Below are 14,424 nucleotides of genomic sequence, written 5' to 3'. Positions count from 1 at the left end.
TTTCAGGTTTGCTAGTGTGGCAGGATGAGCATTTTGCTCCACTCCTGGTGTGGTTCCGCCCCTTTAATTGAGCCCCAGAGTATATAAGAGGGAGGGACCCTTCGTGCTGCCCTTTCTCTGGCAGCTGGTGCACACTTCCCCTTCCTGGGTTACCTGGTCTCCGGTGCTGCAGACGCGCTGCACTCTCTCTCTCTCTCCCTCTCCTCCTCTTGGTGCTTCAACCACAACGCTGACGGGGTATGTACTTGCTTGTTCTGGCCCCTATCTGCTATAAGCCACCTAGTTGTTAATTTTATTGTATTTTACCTTACAGATGGGCCAAAGGCTCGGCACGAGTGTGCGTTTGCTCCACTGATGAAGATCCAACAAGTCGCTTTGTTTTAAAGTTGCTCTTTGTTGCTCGAGCTACACTACTCGCAACTTCGCTTTTAGCGTGCCTGTAGCAAACAGGAAGCGGATAGTGTGTGGGGTTTTTCTTTGTTTAATAATTTTGGGGTTATTTTGATTTTCTAATTGAGATGATTTGTCTGAATTATTATTTTGATATTTGTTATATTTTGAGTATTTTTGTTGAAATATATTGTTTGGGTTTTGTTGGTATATTTGTGTGCTGACCTTTCTTTTGGTTGTTTTGTTTCAGTTAGTGGGTCAGTCACAGTAGTTTTCTTTCATTCTTATTTTTCTTTGTTCTTCATTTTTATATGGTTTCATGCTGCTAACTGTTCCTCTGCTCGCTTACTTCCAGGTGCTGAGGACCTCACTGGTGACCTGCCCCCCCTGTTTTGGTGATGGTGTCCTATCGTGTGTAGTGTCCTTTCACTCCTTTTTGGCTTTGCCCTTGTGTGTGTGTGTTTAGTGTTTAACATGTGGATTGTGGTGCTCCCCTTTTAGTTGACGCCTTCACTCCCCCCTCACTCACCTTAATCATAGTGGCCCCAGCCCTGGAAGAAGCCCAGTTCTTATCTCAGTCTAAAGGAAAAATACTTTATTTTTAGGGTAAATGCCCAGTGTTTTCTTTAATATTGATGAAATAAACTCTTGTACATATTTTTTGATTGGAAACACGTCTCCTGCCTTTTCAGTAAAGCAAACTTGTGTTGTCCTTGGTTTAGAATATTTAGTTTATTGCTTTATTCACACATTTACTTTTTTGTTTTCTTCTTTCCCCCCCCCCCCCCCCCTCAGGGTTAAACCCTGGGGTGGCGTTGTTGGTTTTGGTTATTTGTTTGATTTGAGTTAACTATAATTCAAGTATTCCCTCGCCCGCCACACTAGTATGCTACATAGATAAAACACTTGTCTGGATGGAGATGGTTTTCGTTATAAAACACTGTTTTAAAATGAAAACACTAGTGTGGATGTGGACAAAGTCGTTCTGACTGCTTTGCTTGTGCTGTGAAAACTGCTCAGACATGAGTGGTGTGTGTTGTTGAAGTGATCATCTTGAAGAACAGGCTGGAGTGATCGGGTGTTACTCTGCAGGCCTAAGTCAGGCAAAGGCTTCGTGAAAGAACAGAAACAAAATGAGGCAGTCATCACTGTCAGGCAGTGAACCTCTGCCCCTGCGCTTTATGCTTTTATATACTGTAGTTGGTTGGAGCAGCTTTTGTGGTTTTCAACAAGATACTTTCATACAGAGCGGACACATACAATGACACACACCGCTGTGAGGTTGAGACCAAACACCATTAATTGTAAAATAAGATTTATACAATGATTCTAAAGGTTTGTTTTTCCTTTAGCCCAAACACTTGAGATTAAACATTGGAAACTGTTGAGGCTTTGGTTCTACTAGACCTCTGCTGCCTCCCCAGTACAGAGGAAGTGGACAGAATCGGGGTGTGGTGCTCACAGCACTGAAAAGTAGCATTTACAAAACAAAGAAACAACAATTGATATTCCTAGAAAAAAATTTAAATTTTTTGCATCTCATTATCAGTCAAATATTGTGTCAAAGTAAATTTTAAATTCATTGTGAATGTTTTTAGCCATGCTGACAGGATGGCTCCGTGGTGATGTTGGTCAGTCCAACACTTAGGTCCAAACTCACATATGTATTGGATGGACTGGTGTGATATGTTGTACAGAGAGACCGTCCTCAGAGGAAGAATCAAGCTGACTTTGATGATCCACTGACTTTCTGTGTAGCACCAGCAGCAGGTCAGTGTTCACTGAACTGACTCAGTGAAGTACACACATTCATTTTTCACAAATTTACAAGCTAATGCAGAAAACTCTTTTCAACTCTTGTTCTTCATGTCTTTCACCGTGTAATTCTCAGAAACTAAACTTCACACAATGGGTTGCTCTGAACATGTGATCAAGTTTCCAAATTTGGACATGCAGTGTCACTTCAGTCGGCCAATCAAACGCAGTCTTGTCTTGTCAAAAGTGAACAAAAGATCAAGAGTCTTTCCACTCAGCCAGAAAATTGAGCGCGATGACATCTGCACAGTTTGTCTTCTGCCTGACATGTTTGTTCTTGGGGAGAATGGGTGAGTTGTGTTTGTGTGATTGCAGTTTGAATCTTTGAAATGTTTTCATGTGTTCATTATGTGCCTTTGCTTTGTCTCTCATTCCTCATCAGTTCAGGCGACTGATCAGAAATTCTCATCTGTTCGTCAAGAGAGAAGCTTTGTATCGGCTAATGTTGGTGAAAGCTTGACTTTACAATGTTTCTTTGACAATGATGATTTACCAAGGATTTACTGGTACAAACAAAGTGTGGGACAGAAACCAAGGCTCATCTCGACCCTATTTGCTTTTAATAGAAATGGAAGTTTTCATGATGAATTCCAGAATGATCCACGTTTCACTCTGGACACTGGAATTGGTAAAAATCACTTAAAAATAACAGATCTCCGTATATCAGACTCAGCTACTTACTACTGCGCCAAGAAAAATTCAATTGTTATTGAATTTGCTCAGGGAGCTACTGTCAGTGTACAGGGTTCAGGTTTGAACATCCAGGCTTCGGTCCATCAGTCCGGATCTGAGACCATCCAGCCAGGAGGCTCCGTGACTCTCAGCTGTACAGTACACACTGGGACCTGTGATGGAGAACACAGTGTTTACTGGTTCAAAGACTCTGAAGAATCTCATCCAGGACTCATTTACACTCATGGAGACAGGAACGATCAGTGTGAGAAGAAACCTGAGACACAAACACAAACCTGTGTCTACAACTTGCCGATGCAGAGCCTGAATCTTTCTCATGCTGGGACCTACTACTGTGCTGTTGCCTCATGTGGACACATACTGTTTGGAAACGGGAACAAACTGGACTTTGAGTGTAAGTCACTTTTCTAGTAGCGGTCTAGCAGATGAAAATGGGAAAAAACACTGAAAGCTGTGTTTCTGATGTTTGGCTCTGCAGATGAGGAACACTCTCTTGTCTTGGTGTATTTGTTGAGCGGAGCTTTGGCATTCACCACCATCCTGGTTGTTTTACTGGCTTCCTTCATTTACAAGATGAAGAAAACCAACAGCTTCCTATCAGGTACAGCTCATAGATAGTGTGTATATCTGACAGCTTGTTTTCAGGCAGTTTGGCTTTTCAGTCAAATTATTGTTCTTGTGTTTTAGAGTCACAAACAAGATCTTCAGCCTCCAGAGCAGATGCAGAGGTAAATTTCATCTGTTTAGATTTACTGTTAAATGAAAATTGAAACATCGTTTTGTTGCTAAATTACTTTGTCTTGTCGATATTTTTGAACTTTTCCGTCGGTGAAATTTACCCGTTGAACTGCATTGTAGTGCAACACATTTCTACTGCAATATTCACTCCATATTATAATCTGTTTTTCCAAATTTCGTTACCAGGGTTACCGAGATGCAGACAATCTCCATTGCGCAGCTTTAAGTGTGAAAGTGCCCAACAGATCAAGCAGACAGAGGGACAACACTAAGACTGAATGTGTGTACTCCAGTGTTAGGCAGTAGAACTGGACGTGTTTCATTTCTACTTTGTGATTTTAGTGTGTAATGTACATTTATATGTAGATATTGAGATGAACATCTTTTAATATTCTTCTTGTGGTGTGGGACGTGTAAAGTTTCAGATATGGATAAAGAACAGCCCAAATATGCTGAAAGAGAAGCTGATGAATAAATTCATGTTTGTGGAGATGATGAATATCTCACAGTAGTTTATGCATAATAGTGCACAATTTTGCCACAGTAAACACCTGCAGTTAAATACCATGTAGTGATATAATTAAAATGAGGGAATAAATCTAAATGCTAATGGTATGTTATCCTGTTACCATTACACTGCATCATTTACTACATAATAAGTTGAATAACTAAGTTTAGAAAAACAGTTTGATGTTATTTGATGTCTTCATTAGAAGATGGCTTTTACTGTGCAGCCCTGAGCTGGCTGCATGCATAAGTAACCGTACTGCTGACACTGTGCTGGAAGGCACAAAGAGGACTCGTACAGTCAAGGCCTCTGTTTGGTTTGCTCTTATAGTCGCTATGTAAAGTTGTTAACCTCATGCAGCCCAGTCCCCAAAGAAAAGTTTTGTCTTAATGGTCTGATGTGTTTTCTTTAAGGTTAATAAAGCGTAGGAGATAAAGCCTGACTCTGACCCCTGTCCATCTGCCGCTTGTTAGGGAAAATTACTGGTTAGTCGCATCGTCAACCTCAGCTGACGTAGGTGACCCCCAGAGTTATTTACTCTGGTGTGAGTGTGTATTTGGCTCTGTAGCAACGACTGTGCTTTTGCCATGCAACAGGTTATAAGAGTCTGTGTATGAATCTCTGTGTGTGCGCAAGCAGTTGTGGGGAAAAGATGGAGAAGAGGATGATGAGAGTCTTTAATCATGCAGCCCTCGGTTCTTATGGCATTTTTGTGTGTGTGTGTGTGTGTGTGTGTGTTTCATGGGAGGTGCAGTACCACAGACCACATGCGTATGTATGGAACAATAGGGAAAGACCAGATTAAAAAAGTCGATCAATACTTTATGAGAGTCAAAACCTTAAAGGCACACTCATCTTATCTTTTCTCTCCCTCAACACTGTGATAAATGGATTACTCCTGGCGAGCTGAAAGATGTTCATGGAATGAAATAGTCTAATTGAGCCAGTACGTACGTCTGGTGATAGATGAGCGTGTGTGTGTGTGTGCGTTGTCAAAGACATTTTACTGTATTTGGCTGATATTTGCAGGAAAAATCCTCCGTAAGGCACAAACATCACAAACGCGGCCAAGAGGTCAAGGTCAGTGACCCCAACTCTAGCAGCTAGCAAACTGTGACGGCATCGACCTGTCACTCAAAGTGGCCACACCCTCAATTATGATTTATTTTAGGTCCAATACAGATGTCTGTTAATGTTAGACAGAAGGGAGCTCCACTGCGTCCTGTTACTGGTGTTAATACAGATCATTTTAATTTAGAGTGATTCAAAATCTATTGCCAACATGAGGAATCATTATATTCTCCATTTACCTCTCACCATGTGATTCTATTCAAGGAAACAAAGTTCTTTAGTACAAAGTACAAACTAATTTATATGTACATATATTTCATTAATTTCCCCTAGGGGATAAAAAAAAGTATCCATCTATCTATATGGAAATTCAATGTGTACATTCATTACATATGTGTTTGTGTTTTTGACTATTACTTTAAAAGAAAGCCATTTAAGTCCAAAACTTCTGTTCAAACTGCTGAGTCTCGTCATTATTTCAAATGCTGTATGTCTATGCAGACATGGGAGGGGCACTGATCATGTGTTCAGTGTTCTCAAAATGGGACGTACAATCTGATTGGCCAGTCAAACTCAGTCTTCTGTGTGAAGGGTGGAGAATGTAAAGAGATTCAGTCATTCATCTCAGCATTTGAAGCACGATGACACTTCCAAGCTTTGCTGTGTATTTCACATGCCTGTTCTTGGCAAATATGGTGGTTTAGCACTAACTTTTAAAAGGTGGCCTTGTGATTTTATTTATTTTCTTGTGTGCTTTTATATTTTATGGTGATTTGTTTATTGTGTTCTAGTTTAACGCCTACCTAATAGTGTGACCCCTTTATTATGTTTCCGTTTTAGTCCAGCTCTCCAATTTTTTTATAGTTCTTTTCTAAATTCAGTGTGTGTGTGTGTGTGTGTGTGTGTTTGTGTGTGTGTGTGTTACTAAAGGCTCGTCCGATGCAGGACTCGAACCTTCATAGTATTTTCTGCAACCAACAAGTATCTGCTTCCTGTTTACATCAGCATGCACATGGAGACCTTGTGAATCGTTTCCATGCTCTAAATACATTTTTCACCTGCCAAACACTGATTGGTTCATTGCCAAAGGTTTAGCACAACTGAAGCATGTTGTATGCTGTTATTAGTTTTAACATTAAATGGAAACACAGTGATGAATAATCTAATATGTTTAAGACTAACCAAACACACCCTGGGTGATAAACCAATTTTACTACAGAAATTAAATATTAAACCTAAGAAGTCAGAATGTCCTGACAGATCATTGTAAATACAATGTAGTCATTTATTTTTCATTTATTTAAAAGTTAATGAAATCAACTCTGTATGTTCTTCATGTCTCTCACCGTGTGATTCTCAGAAACTAAACTAGACTCTATGGGTGACACTGAACATGTGATCAAGTTTCCAAATTTGGACATACAGTGTCACTTCAGTCGGCCAATCAAACACAGTCTTGTCTTGTCAAAAGTGAACAAAAGATCAAGATTCTTTCCACTCAGCAGGACGCTTCGAGCACGATGACATCTGCACAGTTTGTCTTCTGCCTGACATGTTTGTTCTTGGGGAGAATGGGTGAGTTGTGTTTGTGTGATGCAGTTTGAATCTTTGAAATGTTTTCATGTGTTCATTATGTGCCTTTGCTTTGTCTCTCATTCCTCATCAGTTCAGGCGACTGATCAGAAATTCTCTCCATCCGTTCGTCAAGAGAGAAGTTTTGTATCAGTTAAAGCTGGAGACAACTTGACTTTGCAGTGTTACTATGAGGGTGATGTTGCTGCAAGGTATTACTGGTATAAACAGAGTCTGGGACAGAAACCGAGGCTCATCTCTACCTTCTACAAGTTCAAAAAAAATGGATCTTTTCACGATGAATTCCAGAACAATCCACGTTTTGCACTGGATACAGAAATCGGTAAAAATCACTTGAAGATAAGCAACTTGCGTAGATCAGATTCAGCTACCTACTACTGCGCCAGTAGCTTTTCATACAAATTTGAATATGCAGAGGGCATTACTGTCAGTGTACAGGGTTCAGGTTTGAACATCCAGGTTTCGGTCCATCAGTCCGGATCTGAGACCATCCAGCCAGGAGGCTCTGTGACTCTCAACTGTACAGTACATACTGGGACCTGTGATGGAGAACACAGTGTTTACTGGTTCAAAGACTCTGAAGAATCTCATCCAGGACTCATTTACACTCATGGAGACAGGAATGATCAGTGTGAGAGGAAACCTGAGACACACACACAAACCTGTGTCTACAACTTGCCGATGCAGAGGCTGAATCTTTCTCATGCTGGGACCTACTACTGTGCTGTTGCCTCATGTGGACACATACTGTTTGGAGACGGGACCAAGCTGGACTTTGAGGGTAAGTCACTTTGTAGCAGAGGTTGTCTTGAGTTTTTTGATTGTTTTTTTAATTGCTCTGTAATATTTCCTTTTATCTTCCTCTCTACAGATGAGGAACACTCTCTTGTCTTGGTGTATTTCTTGAGTGGAGCTTTGGCATTCACCACCATCCTGAGTGTATTACTGGCTTTCTTTATGTTTGTGAGCAACAAGAGAAATAGCTGCAAATGTGCAGGTACTGTAACTGCTATTCATTTATATGTGACAGTGTGTACTCACTTATGGTAAGGGCACTTTTCATTCTTCAGAGTCTCATGCAAGATCTTCAGCTCCCTCTACAATGAATACAGAGGTAAGGTTTTCAGCATTCAATACCATTCAAACATTTAACAAGACTAGATCAAACACTATATATATATATATATATATATATATATATATGGCTGGACGGTGAATCGGTTAATGTGCAAAATTGAGGACCTAGTTGAAAACTGCTGTAAACAACCATTTTTTAACAAAAAGTAGCTAAGGCCTGTTTGAAAATTAATAATATAATATGGAAATTAGCATATTCATGACATCATCGCATCTTGTTTGCATTCTGCCTAGTGTCAGGTAAATTCAGCCCTTTATCTGTTTGCTTCTCACTAGTTGCTCAAATGTGCCCCATTAATAATGCATGTTAACCAGCAGTCGCTTCCATACCATTTGTGGCACAATACTGGCGGATCTCTTCTACAGAAAGTAACTACGGTTTATCCAAAAAGCTGCCAGATTAATTGCTAGGTGCTTTTTTTTTTTTTTAAAAAAGTCATTAAGGGGATCTGAAAAGTCGGCAAATGATTGGAAACAATGTCTGTAAACGCACCCATGATGACATAACAGAAACTGTTTGTGCAAATTTATTTTGAAAGAGCATGAGTCAATGGGGATACTCCAAGACTCAACTGGCCAACCAGTAGTGTAACTTCATCCCTCAGTCAGTCAGTTATTTAGTCGTGGACATTCGCGTCTCTGAGGCTGGTCTTGCGGTCCAGCTAAACACTTTTTTTAAACTCCATATTCATTGAGCTCAAGTACTAAACTAGGATTTTCTGGTTTATGTTCTATTATCAGGGTCAGCAAGATGAAGAAAACATCCATTATGCAGCTTTAAAGGAACACAGAGTCAACAGATCTAGAAGACAGAGGAACAACACCAAGCCTGAATGCACGTATTCAAGTATTAAGCTGTCAAACTGAACACGTTTCATATTTGTTTCTGTGTAACAACACAGCCCTATATAAGTGTGTCGAAACAACTTTAGAAGACATTGAGGTTGTGTTATGAGTGTATTTCACTTGTGACTATAATCTATGAAGTAGTTTTACTGCAATAAATCAAGACTGTGTTTGATAGGGAGGAAACGGAAAGGAAAAGAAAGTAGTGTGAGGTAGAAAAGTACATTATATGTATGGTATGACTAATAGCAGGTACAGTATAACCTTGATCCCAAAGCATATGAAACTTAAAGCCTGAGGGAACTGTCAGTCAAGGCAAACAAAGCCTTAATGTCTGCTTGATAACAAGTCATCATCAAAATAAGAAAATAAACATCAGGGAACTCATCAAAACATCAATCAACATCAATTTGACTTTTTGAATCAGAATATTAAGGTAATTGTTGGGTCGATTGCTCATTTTGCCGGGGGCATAGTCCTGATGAAGCAGATCAGCTGAGAATATGCGCGTTAAACTCTTCATTATAACACCTAATGATGTTATTTACCAAAGGGTTGTGTAATAACTTTGCGTTGCTTGAATTTTGTGCAGTAGTAATAAATTTGGATAAAGAATGAGCAAAACTTTCTACCTGTGAGCCTTATCATATTTACTTTTTTTTAATACACAAAACCCTTTGGCATGTCATGAGATGGTTTCATCTGCTTTATGTGTTGAGAAGAAATTAGGTGCCCCCCCCCCTTTTCTTAACAAAGTTACAAAGTGCTTAACAGAAAGAAAAGGGGGGGGGGATTTTAACACTGACAATCCACTTAATAGTTATCAAGGCATTTCAAGAAATACCAGCAATATCATCCTCTTGGTGGTGGTAGAGAAAAAGGTTGTGGAATCACCGAAGTCATTAGGAATCGTCCTCTGGGGACCATGAACACAGCATGTGCGATCCAGCCAACATCTGTGGAGCCACAGCCACAACATGGCCGAATAACTGAGGCAAATGACAGCAGCCTCAAAATCTACAACTCTGCAATTAACAAAATGTAAAGTTCGTTTGATGACCAACAGATACACTCAAAGTTAATGTGGAAAAAATCACTTTGGAATACAGTGGAGCCACCATATGGCTTCGGGCATTGTTTTTTTTTTTTTTTTTTACCTTGTCAGTTTGTTTTATAAATGGATCTGGTCAAATAAAATAACACCTGCATACATACAGTTTATATACAGTAGTTGCCCCTCTCCTTAACTCTAATTACTTAACAAGACAAATCGACTCTCACTCACACAACACACAGGACACCTGAGGTAGAGCAGTATTATATACATTTAAACATTTTTCTTTGTGACAATGAACATTGCACCTGTTTCAAACTCAGTGTTTGGACCAGGGAATTAAAAGAGTTGTAGGTATTGTCATAGATGTAGTTTAAACTACATAGGAGCCAATGGTTAGACGAAACTGACTGACGCATTTAATACTTAATCTTTATCTTATTGTGATACATCAAAACATATTGAGATTCTGTACATTTGAAGAAAGCAAACTAACAAAAACCACAGTGAGTCTGGCTCATCTAATACGCCTGAAGACGCAGTGTTGTACTTTAGTAGGAATGTCTTTGGTTATTTGAATTTTGGTGATTTAAAGCTGCTGCCATTAGGAGCCATGACGTTCTTCATAGACTTCTCAAGCAAGGTTTTCTCAAAAGAAATAACTTCACATTCTAGCTGTCAGTGAACATGTGACCACATTTCCTGCAGTATTTAGGGCATTGGGCTAAAACGCAGCCTCGTCTGTGAGGAGAGGAGAAGGTATCAAGAGTCTCTTCACTCAGCGCAGCAAGAAGAGCACGATGACACCGTCACAGTTTGTCGTCTCTCTCATGTGTTTGTCCTTGGGTGAGTTTGTGGCTCCATATGTTTTCTTTTATTGTACCGTCCCTTCTCAATGTCATTGCTTCTAATAATTTCTCCAATATGTATGCTGAAGGATTTAGTGTCAGTGTGAAGGGTTCAGGACTGAACAGCCAAGCTTACCAAGATGTTATACTTTTTTTCCCCTTTTCTGTACTTTTAAAGAAACTAGAAACCAGAAACTAACCTTGAAACTATAGGTGGTAGTGAACATGTGATCATGTTTCTTTAACAGGACATAGTCACTTCAGATTGGCCAATCAAACACAGTCTTGTCTGTGAAGAGGGAGAAAAAATCAAGACTCTTTTCAGTCCAGTCAGCTATTTGAACACGATGACTTCTCCAGAGTTGGTTTTATATGTTGCATGTTTGTTCTTGTGCAAAATGGGTGAGTTTTTTTTTTTTGGGCTGTTCTAACTTTTATAGAGTATGGTCACTCTAGGTGTGATTGCTTCTTATTTATTCTAAAGCTTTCATAGTTATTATGAAGAATTAATTTTGTGTTTGCCTCATCTCTCCTGTCACTGCAGCTCAGATGAATGATCTGTCCTCATCTTTTCGCCAAGAGAGTGGTTTTATAGCCACTCATGTTGGCCGAAGTATAATTTTACAATGTTTCTATGACAACGATATGGTAACAAGGTATTACTGGTACAAGCAAAATTTGGGAGAGAAACCGAGGCTCATGGCTACCTTCTACACATATAATAAAAAGGACACTTTTTATGATGAATACGAGAACAATCCACGCTTCACACTGGACACTGGAAATGGTAAAAATCACTTGAGGATCTCAGATTTACGCACGTCAGACTCAGCTACTTACTACTGTGCAAGTAGCTATTCAGTAGCATTTGAATTTGGGGAGGGAGCTACTGTCAGTGTGAAGGGTTCAGGTTTGAACATCCAGGCTTTGGTCCATCAGTCCGGATCTGAGACCATCCAGCCAGGAGGCTCTGTGACTCTCAGCTGTACAGTACACACTGGGACCTGTGATGGAGAACACAGTGTTTACTGGTTCAAAGACTCTGAAGAATCTCATCCAGGACTCATTTACACTCATGGAGACAGGAATGATCAGTGTGAGAGGAAACCTGAGACACAAACACAAACCTGTATCTACAACTTGCCGATGCAGAGCCTGAATCTTTCTCATGCTGGGACCTACTACTGTGCTGTTGCCTCATGTGGACACATACTGTTTGGAAACGGGACCAAGTTGGACTTTGAGGGTGAGTCACTTTATATCAGAAGTTCATAGAAATATATTATTCCCACATGGGATGAAGACAGCTAAAAGCTCTGTAATGTTCTCTGGTGTCTGAATTTGCAGATGAGGACTCTCTTGTGTATTTGCTGAGTGGGGCTCTCGGGTTCAGCACCATCCTCAACGTGTTACTGGCTTTCTCAGTGTGTGTGATCAGCATGAGAGGAAACTGCCTCTGCACAGGTAATTGGTGATATCTGTCTATATAATGTTTATTTATTGAATGTGATGTGATTAAAAAGAAGGGTTTCCTTTTGTTTTTCAGAGTCTTCTGTGAGATTTTCTGATCCCTCCAAGAACAATGCAGAGGTATTTTCTTCTTAGATAAAAAACTCTCCTACTGCTTTTATAGCACCACATTCTTTGTGTTTTTTATTTCTGTCATGGACCACTTTGTAATTCACACTTTCATTACCAGGGTTCCCAAAATGAAGATGAAGATGTTGTCTATTACATTGTTTTAAAGGATAACGAGATCAGGCGAAGAAGACTGAAGGACACCTGGAGTGAATGTGTGTACTTCAGTGTAAAGCAGCAGAGCTGAACACGTTTCTTTCTTTATCTCTGTGTGTCATGATTATAGATTCTGCCCTTTTCAAAGTAAAATATGGCTTATGTCAAGTTTTGTAAAGCCTTGCTTTCCAATAAACTCATCAAACAAAGACAAGCACAGCATTTCCTGTTTTTTATGGTGTTGGTGATGTCATGGCTGACATTAGTGAGCCAAACCAAATGGAGGTTTCTTTTGTTTGACTTATACGTTCAAGAGTAATCTGGATTATTTACCTTGTGTAGAGGCTTTTAGAAATGTAAATGTATTTATAAAGGAGTTCAAGAATATTAGTTGATTTCTTTGTATTAATATTACTGTTGGTCAACCTGCCCTGTTGTGGTTCTGGCAGAAGTCTAGGTGAGAATTGAACATTCTCTATAAGCAGTTGGATTTTTATCTTGTGTTGTATGTAATGGAGAGCACTGTAAATAAAATATTCACCTCTGAGAAATCAAGATGTCTGCCTACCTACCACCTTCCTTGACCTTCAAGCTAGACTATTAAACAATATGTGCTACAAAGCCACATCTCTATCACCGACGGTGCAGTACACTCTGTGTGTGTGTGTGTGTGTGTGTGTGTGTGTGTGTGTGTGTGTGTGAGCGAGAGAGAGAGAGAGAGCCCACTAACCACAAAATGCTCTCTACTAGTGTGGTGACAAAAATGTGAACTGACAGGATAAGATGGAGCCGATGTGACGTCACCTCTCAGGTTTCTGAAGAGCAGTTTTGAAGCTCAGAGTGGGCTGCTCTGCCGTCGCCATATTGGCAGCACCTGACTCCGCCTTACTCCCTGGCGAAGGCGGAAATTAGTTTTAGAGACCAAAACCATCTTTGTACCAGACTGTAAACATGTTTCTTTCTGCTGTAAAGTTGGGCATTTTAACATGGGAGTCTATGGGGACTTTTGGAGCCAGCCTCAAGTGGTCATTAGAGGAACTGCAGTTTTTGGCACTTCAGTGTTGGCTTCTTTTGTCTGAAAGAAAAGTACTATAGATAATCATTTTAAGTGGGTCAATATTTACCTTGTTTGAGTGCAGCACCAAGACCTTTACAGTTCAAAGAAGTAAACATAACCTGGCTTCCCCTGAACTGGCAAACAGGATTAGTCTGCACATGCCAAATGACACAAAATGAAAATCAAGCATGTATTCATTAAAAGTGTAAAGTGAAGTCCTTTCTAAAGCAAAGAAATAACAAAACCCATCCAACAACAACAACAACCCTGGGTGTGTCTCCTCTATATAAAAAAATCTATCAATTCTATCATTAGTATAGCAGGTAGTATAACTTTGTTTCAAACTCAATTGGGGGAACACAGAAACGTATAGGCTTCTAGAGCACGATCTGCAATGCAAGAGAATACATTGGCTGGTAGTGTATCTTCTAAATAAGGAGGTGATATAAAAAACATGGCCTCTTACTCTAATCCTGGGAGCTTCATGCACCCACGTCATCCCTAAATTAATTAGATATAACAGAAGTCAAGTGTGATCCTCTAAGGAATTGAAAAACTATTTGGTGTCGGCAGGAGGAGTTGTAATCGACATGACACTTGGCTGGGAAATGGAGAGTACCCTTGGCTTGGCTGCTGTTAACATCTTCCTGACATGGTTGAAAGACTGCGGTCATGTATTCAGGAAAGACGTACAACCAGGCGTCAAAAGCGAAGGGGTGCTTGAGAATGTTGACTAGATCCCTGTTGTTGTGGATCTTGGTGGTAATAACCAGTTGTTCCTCAGCCGTGGGTTTGTCCCCAAGCAGCTCCAGAATCAGACAAGTCACAAAATGGGGTGGCTGACATAGTGTTAGTGGTTGTGCTAATGCTAACTCTCTCTCACTGTACTGACAAGGTTTCAGGTTTATTTAGCCCCGCCCCCTGTCCCCACAAGTTGACA

At 40.0% G+C, this 14,424-nt stretch overlaps 3 protein-coding genes across 5 annotated transcripts; all 3 read left to right on the top strand.

The window, feature by feature from the left end:
* The first annotated feature begins 1,314 nt into the window (after positions 1-1,314).
* LOC111647003 (uncharacterized) lies at positions 1,315-4,580 on the top strand. Its single transcript, XM_023396612.2, has 5 exons — positions 1,315-2,495; positions 2,588-3,292; positions 3,377-3,499; positions 3,586-3,626; positions 3,823-4,580. The coding sequence occupies exons 1-5, from the start codon at positions 2,441-2,443 to the stop codon at positions 3,940-3,942; spliced, it is 1,044 nt and encodes a 347-aa protein (XP_023252380.1). The 5' UTR covers positions 1,315-2,440; the 3' UTR covers positions 3,943-4,580.
* A 2,107-nt stretch (positions 4,581-6,687) lies between these two features.
* Positions 6,688-8,977, top strand: LOC111647000 (uncharacterized). Its single transcript, XM_023396609.2, has 5 exons — positions 6,688-6,790; positions 6,882-7,589; positions 7,680-7,805; positions 7,879-7,922; positions 8,687-8,977. Exons 1-5 carry the CDS (start codon positions 6,736-6,738, stop codon positions 8,810-8,812), a joined length of 1,059 nt encoding a protein of 352 aa, XP_023252377.1. The 5' UTR covers positions 6,688-6,735; the 3' UTR covers positions 8,813-8,977.
* A 116-nt stretch (positions 8,978-9,093) lies between these two features.
* On the top strand, positions 9,094-12,982 carry LOC111647019 (uncharacterized). 3 transcript variants are annotated; one of them, XM_087171210.1, is made up of 6 exons: positions 9,094-10,691; positions 10,942-11,095; positions 11,238-11,939; positions 12,041-12,157; positions 12,240-12,283; positions 12,393-12,982. In XM_087171210.1, exons 2-6 carry the CDS (start codon positions 11,041-11,043, stop codon positions 12,516-12,518), a joined length of 1,044 nt encoding a protein of 347 aa, XP_087027336.1. In that variant the 5' UTR covers positions 9,094-10,691; positions 10,942-11,040; the 3' UTR covers positions 12,519-12,982. The 3 variants fall into 3 exon arrangements, with proteins under 3 accessions (XP_087027336.1, XP_023252395.2, XP_087027335.1); XM_023396627.2 differs by lacking the exon at positions 10,942-11,095; XM_087171209.1 differs by having other exon boundaries at positions 9,094-11,095.
* Positions 12,983-14,424: the final 1,442 nt, after the last annotated feature.

Source organism: Seriola lalandi, unplaced genomic scaffold (assembly GCF_002814215.2).
Source record: "Seriola lalandi dorsalis isolate HSWRI2012SDOR001 ecotype SW California unplaced genomic scaffold, Sedor1 jcf7180002054979, whole genome shotgun sequence".
NCBI lineage: Eukaryota > Metazoa > Chordata > Actinopteri > Carangiformes > Carangidae > Seriola > Seriola lalandi.
Note: the sequence above shows the minus strand (reverse complement) of the source record. Positions and strands in the feature narration are given on the sequence as shown.

Excerpts from the sequence above, each read along its gene's own strand:
- LOC111647003 (XM_023396612.2), top strand. The coding sequence starts at position 2,441 with ATGACATCTGCACAGTTTGTCTTCTGCCTGACATGTTTGTTCTTGGGG. Across the intron at positions 2,496-2,587 it reads TTTGTTCTTGGGGAGAATGG|TTCAGGCGACTGATCAGAAA; the intron begins GTGAGTTGTGTT and ends ATTCCTCATCAG. Across the intron at positions 3,627-3,822 it reads CCTCCAGAGCAGATGCAGAG|GGTTACCGAGATGCAGACAA; the intron begins GTAAATTTCATC and ends TTTCGTTACCAG.
- LOC111647000 (XM_023396609.2), top strand. The coding sequence starts at position 6,736 with ATGACATCTGCACAGTTTGTCTTCTGCCTGACATGTTTGTTCTTGGGG. Across the intron at positions 7,590-7,679 it reads GACCAAGCTGGACTTTGAGG|ATGAGGAACACTCTCTTGTC; the intron begins GTAAGTCACTTT and ends TCCTCTCTACAG. Across the intron at positions 7,923-8,686 it reads CCTCTACAATGAATACAGAG|GGTCAGCAAGATGAAGAAAA; the intron begins GTAAGGTTTTCA and ends TTCTATTATCAG.
- LOC111647019 (XM_087171210.1), top strand. The coding sequence starts at position 11,041 with ATGACTTCTCCAGAGTTGGTTTTATATGTTGCATGTTTGTTCTTGTGC. Across the intron at positions 12,158-12,239 it reads AGGAAACTGCCTCTGCACAG|AGTCTTCTGTGAGATTTTCT; the intron begins GTAATTGGTGAT and ends TTTGTTTTTCAG. Across the intron at positions 12,284-12,392 it reads CCTCCAAGAACAATGCAGAG|GGTTCCCAAAATGAAGATGA; the intron begins GTATTTTCTTCT and ends TTTCATTACCAG.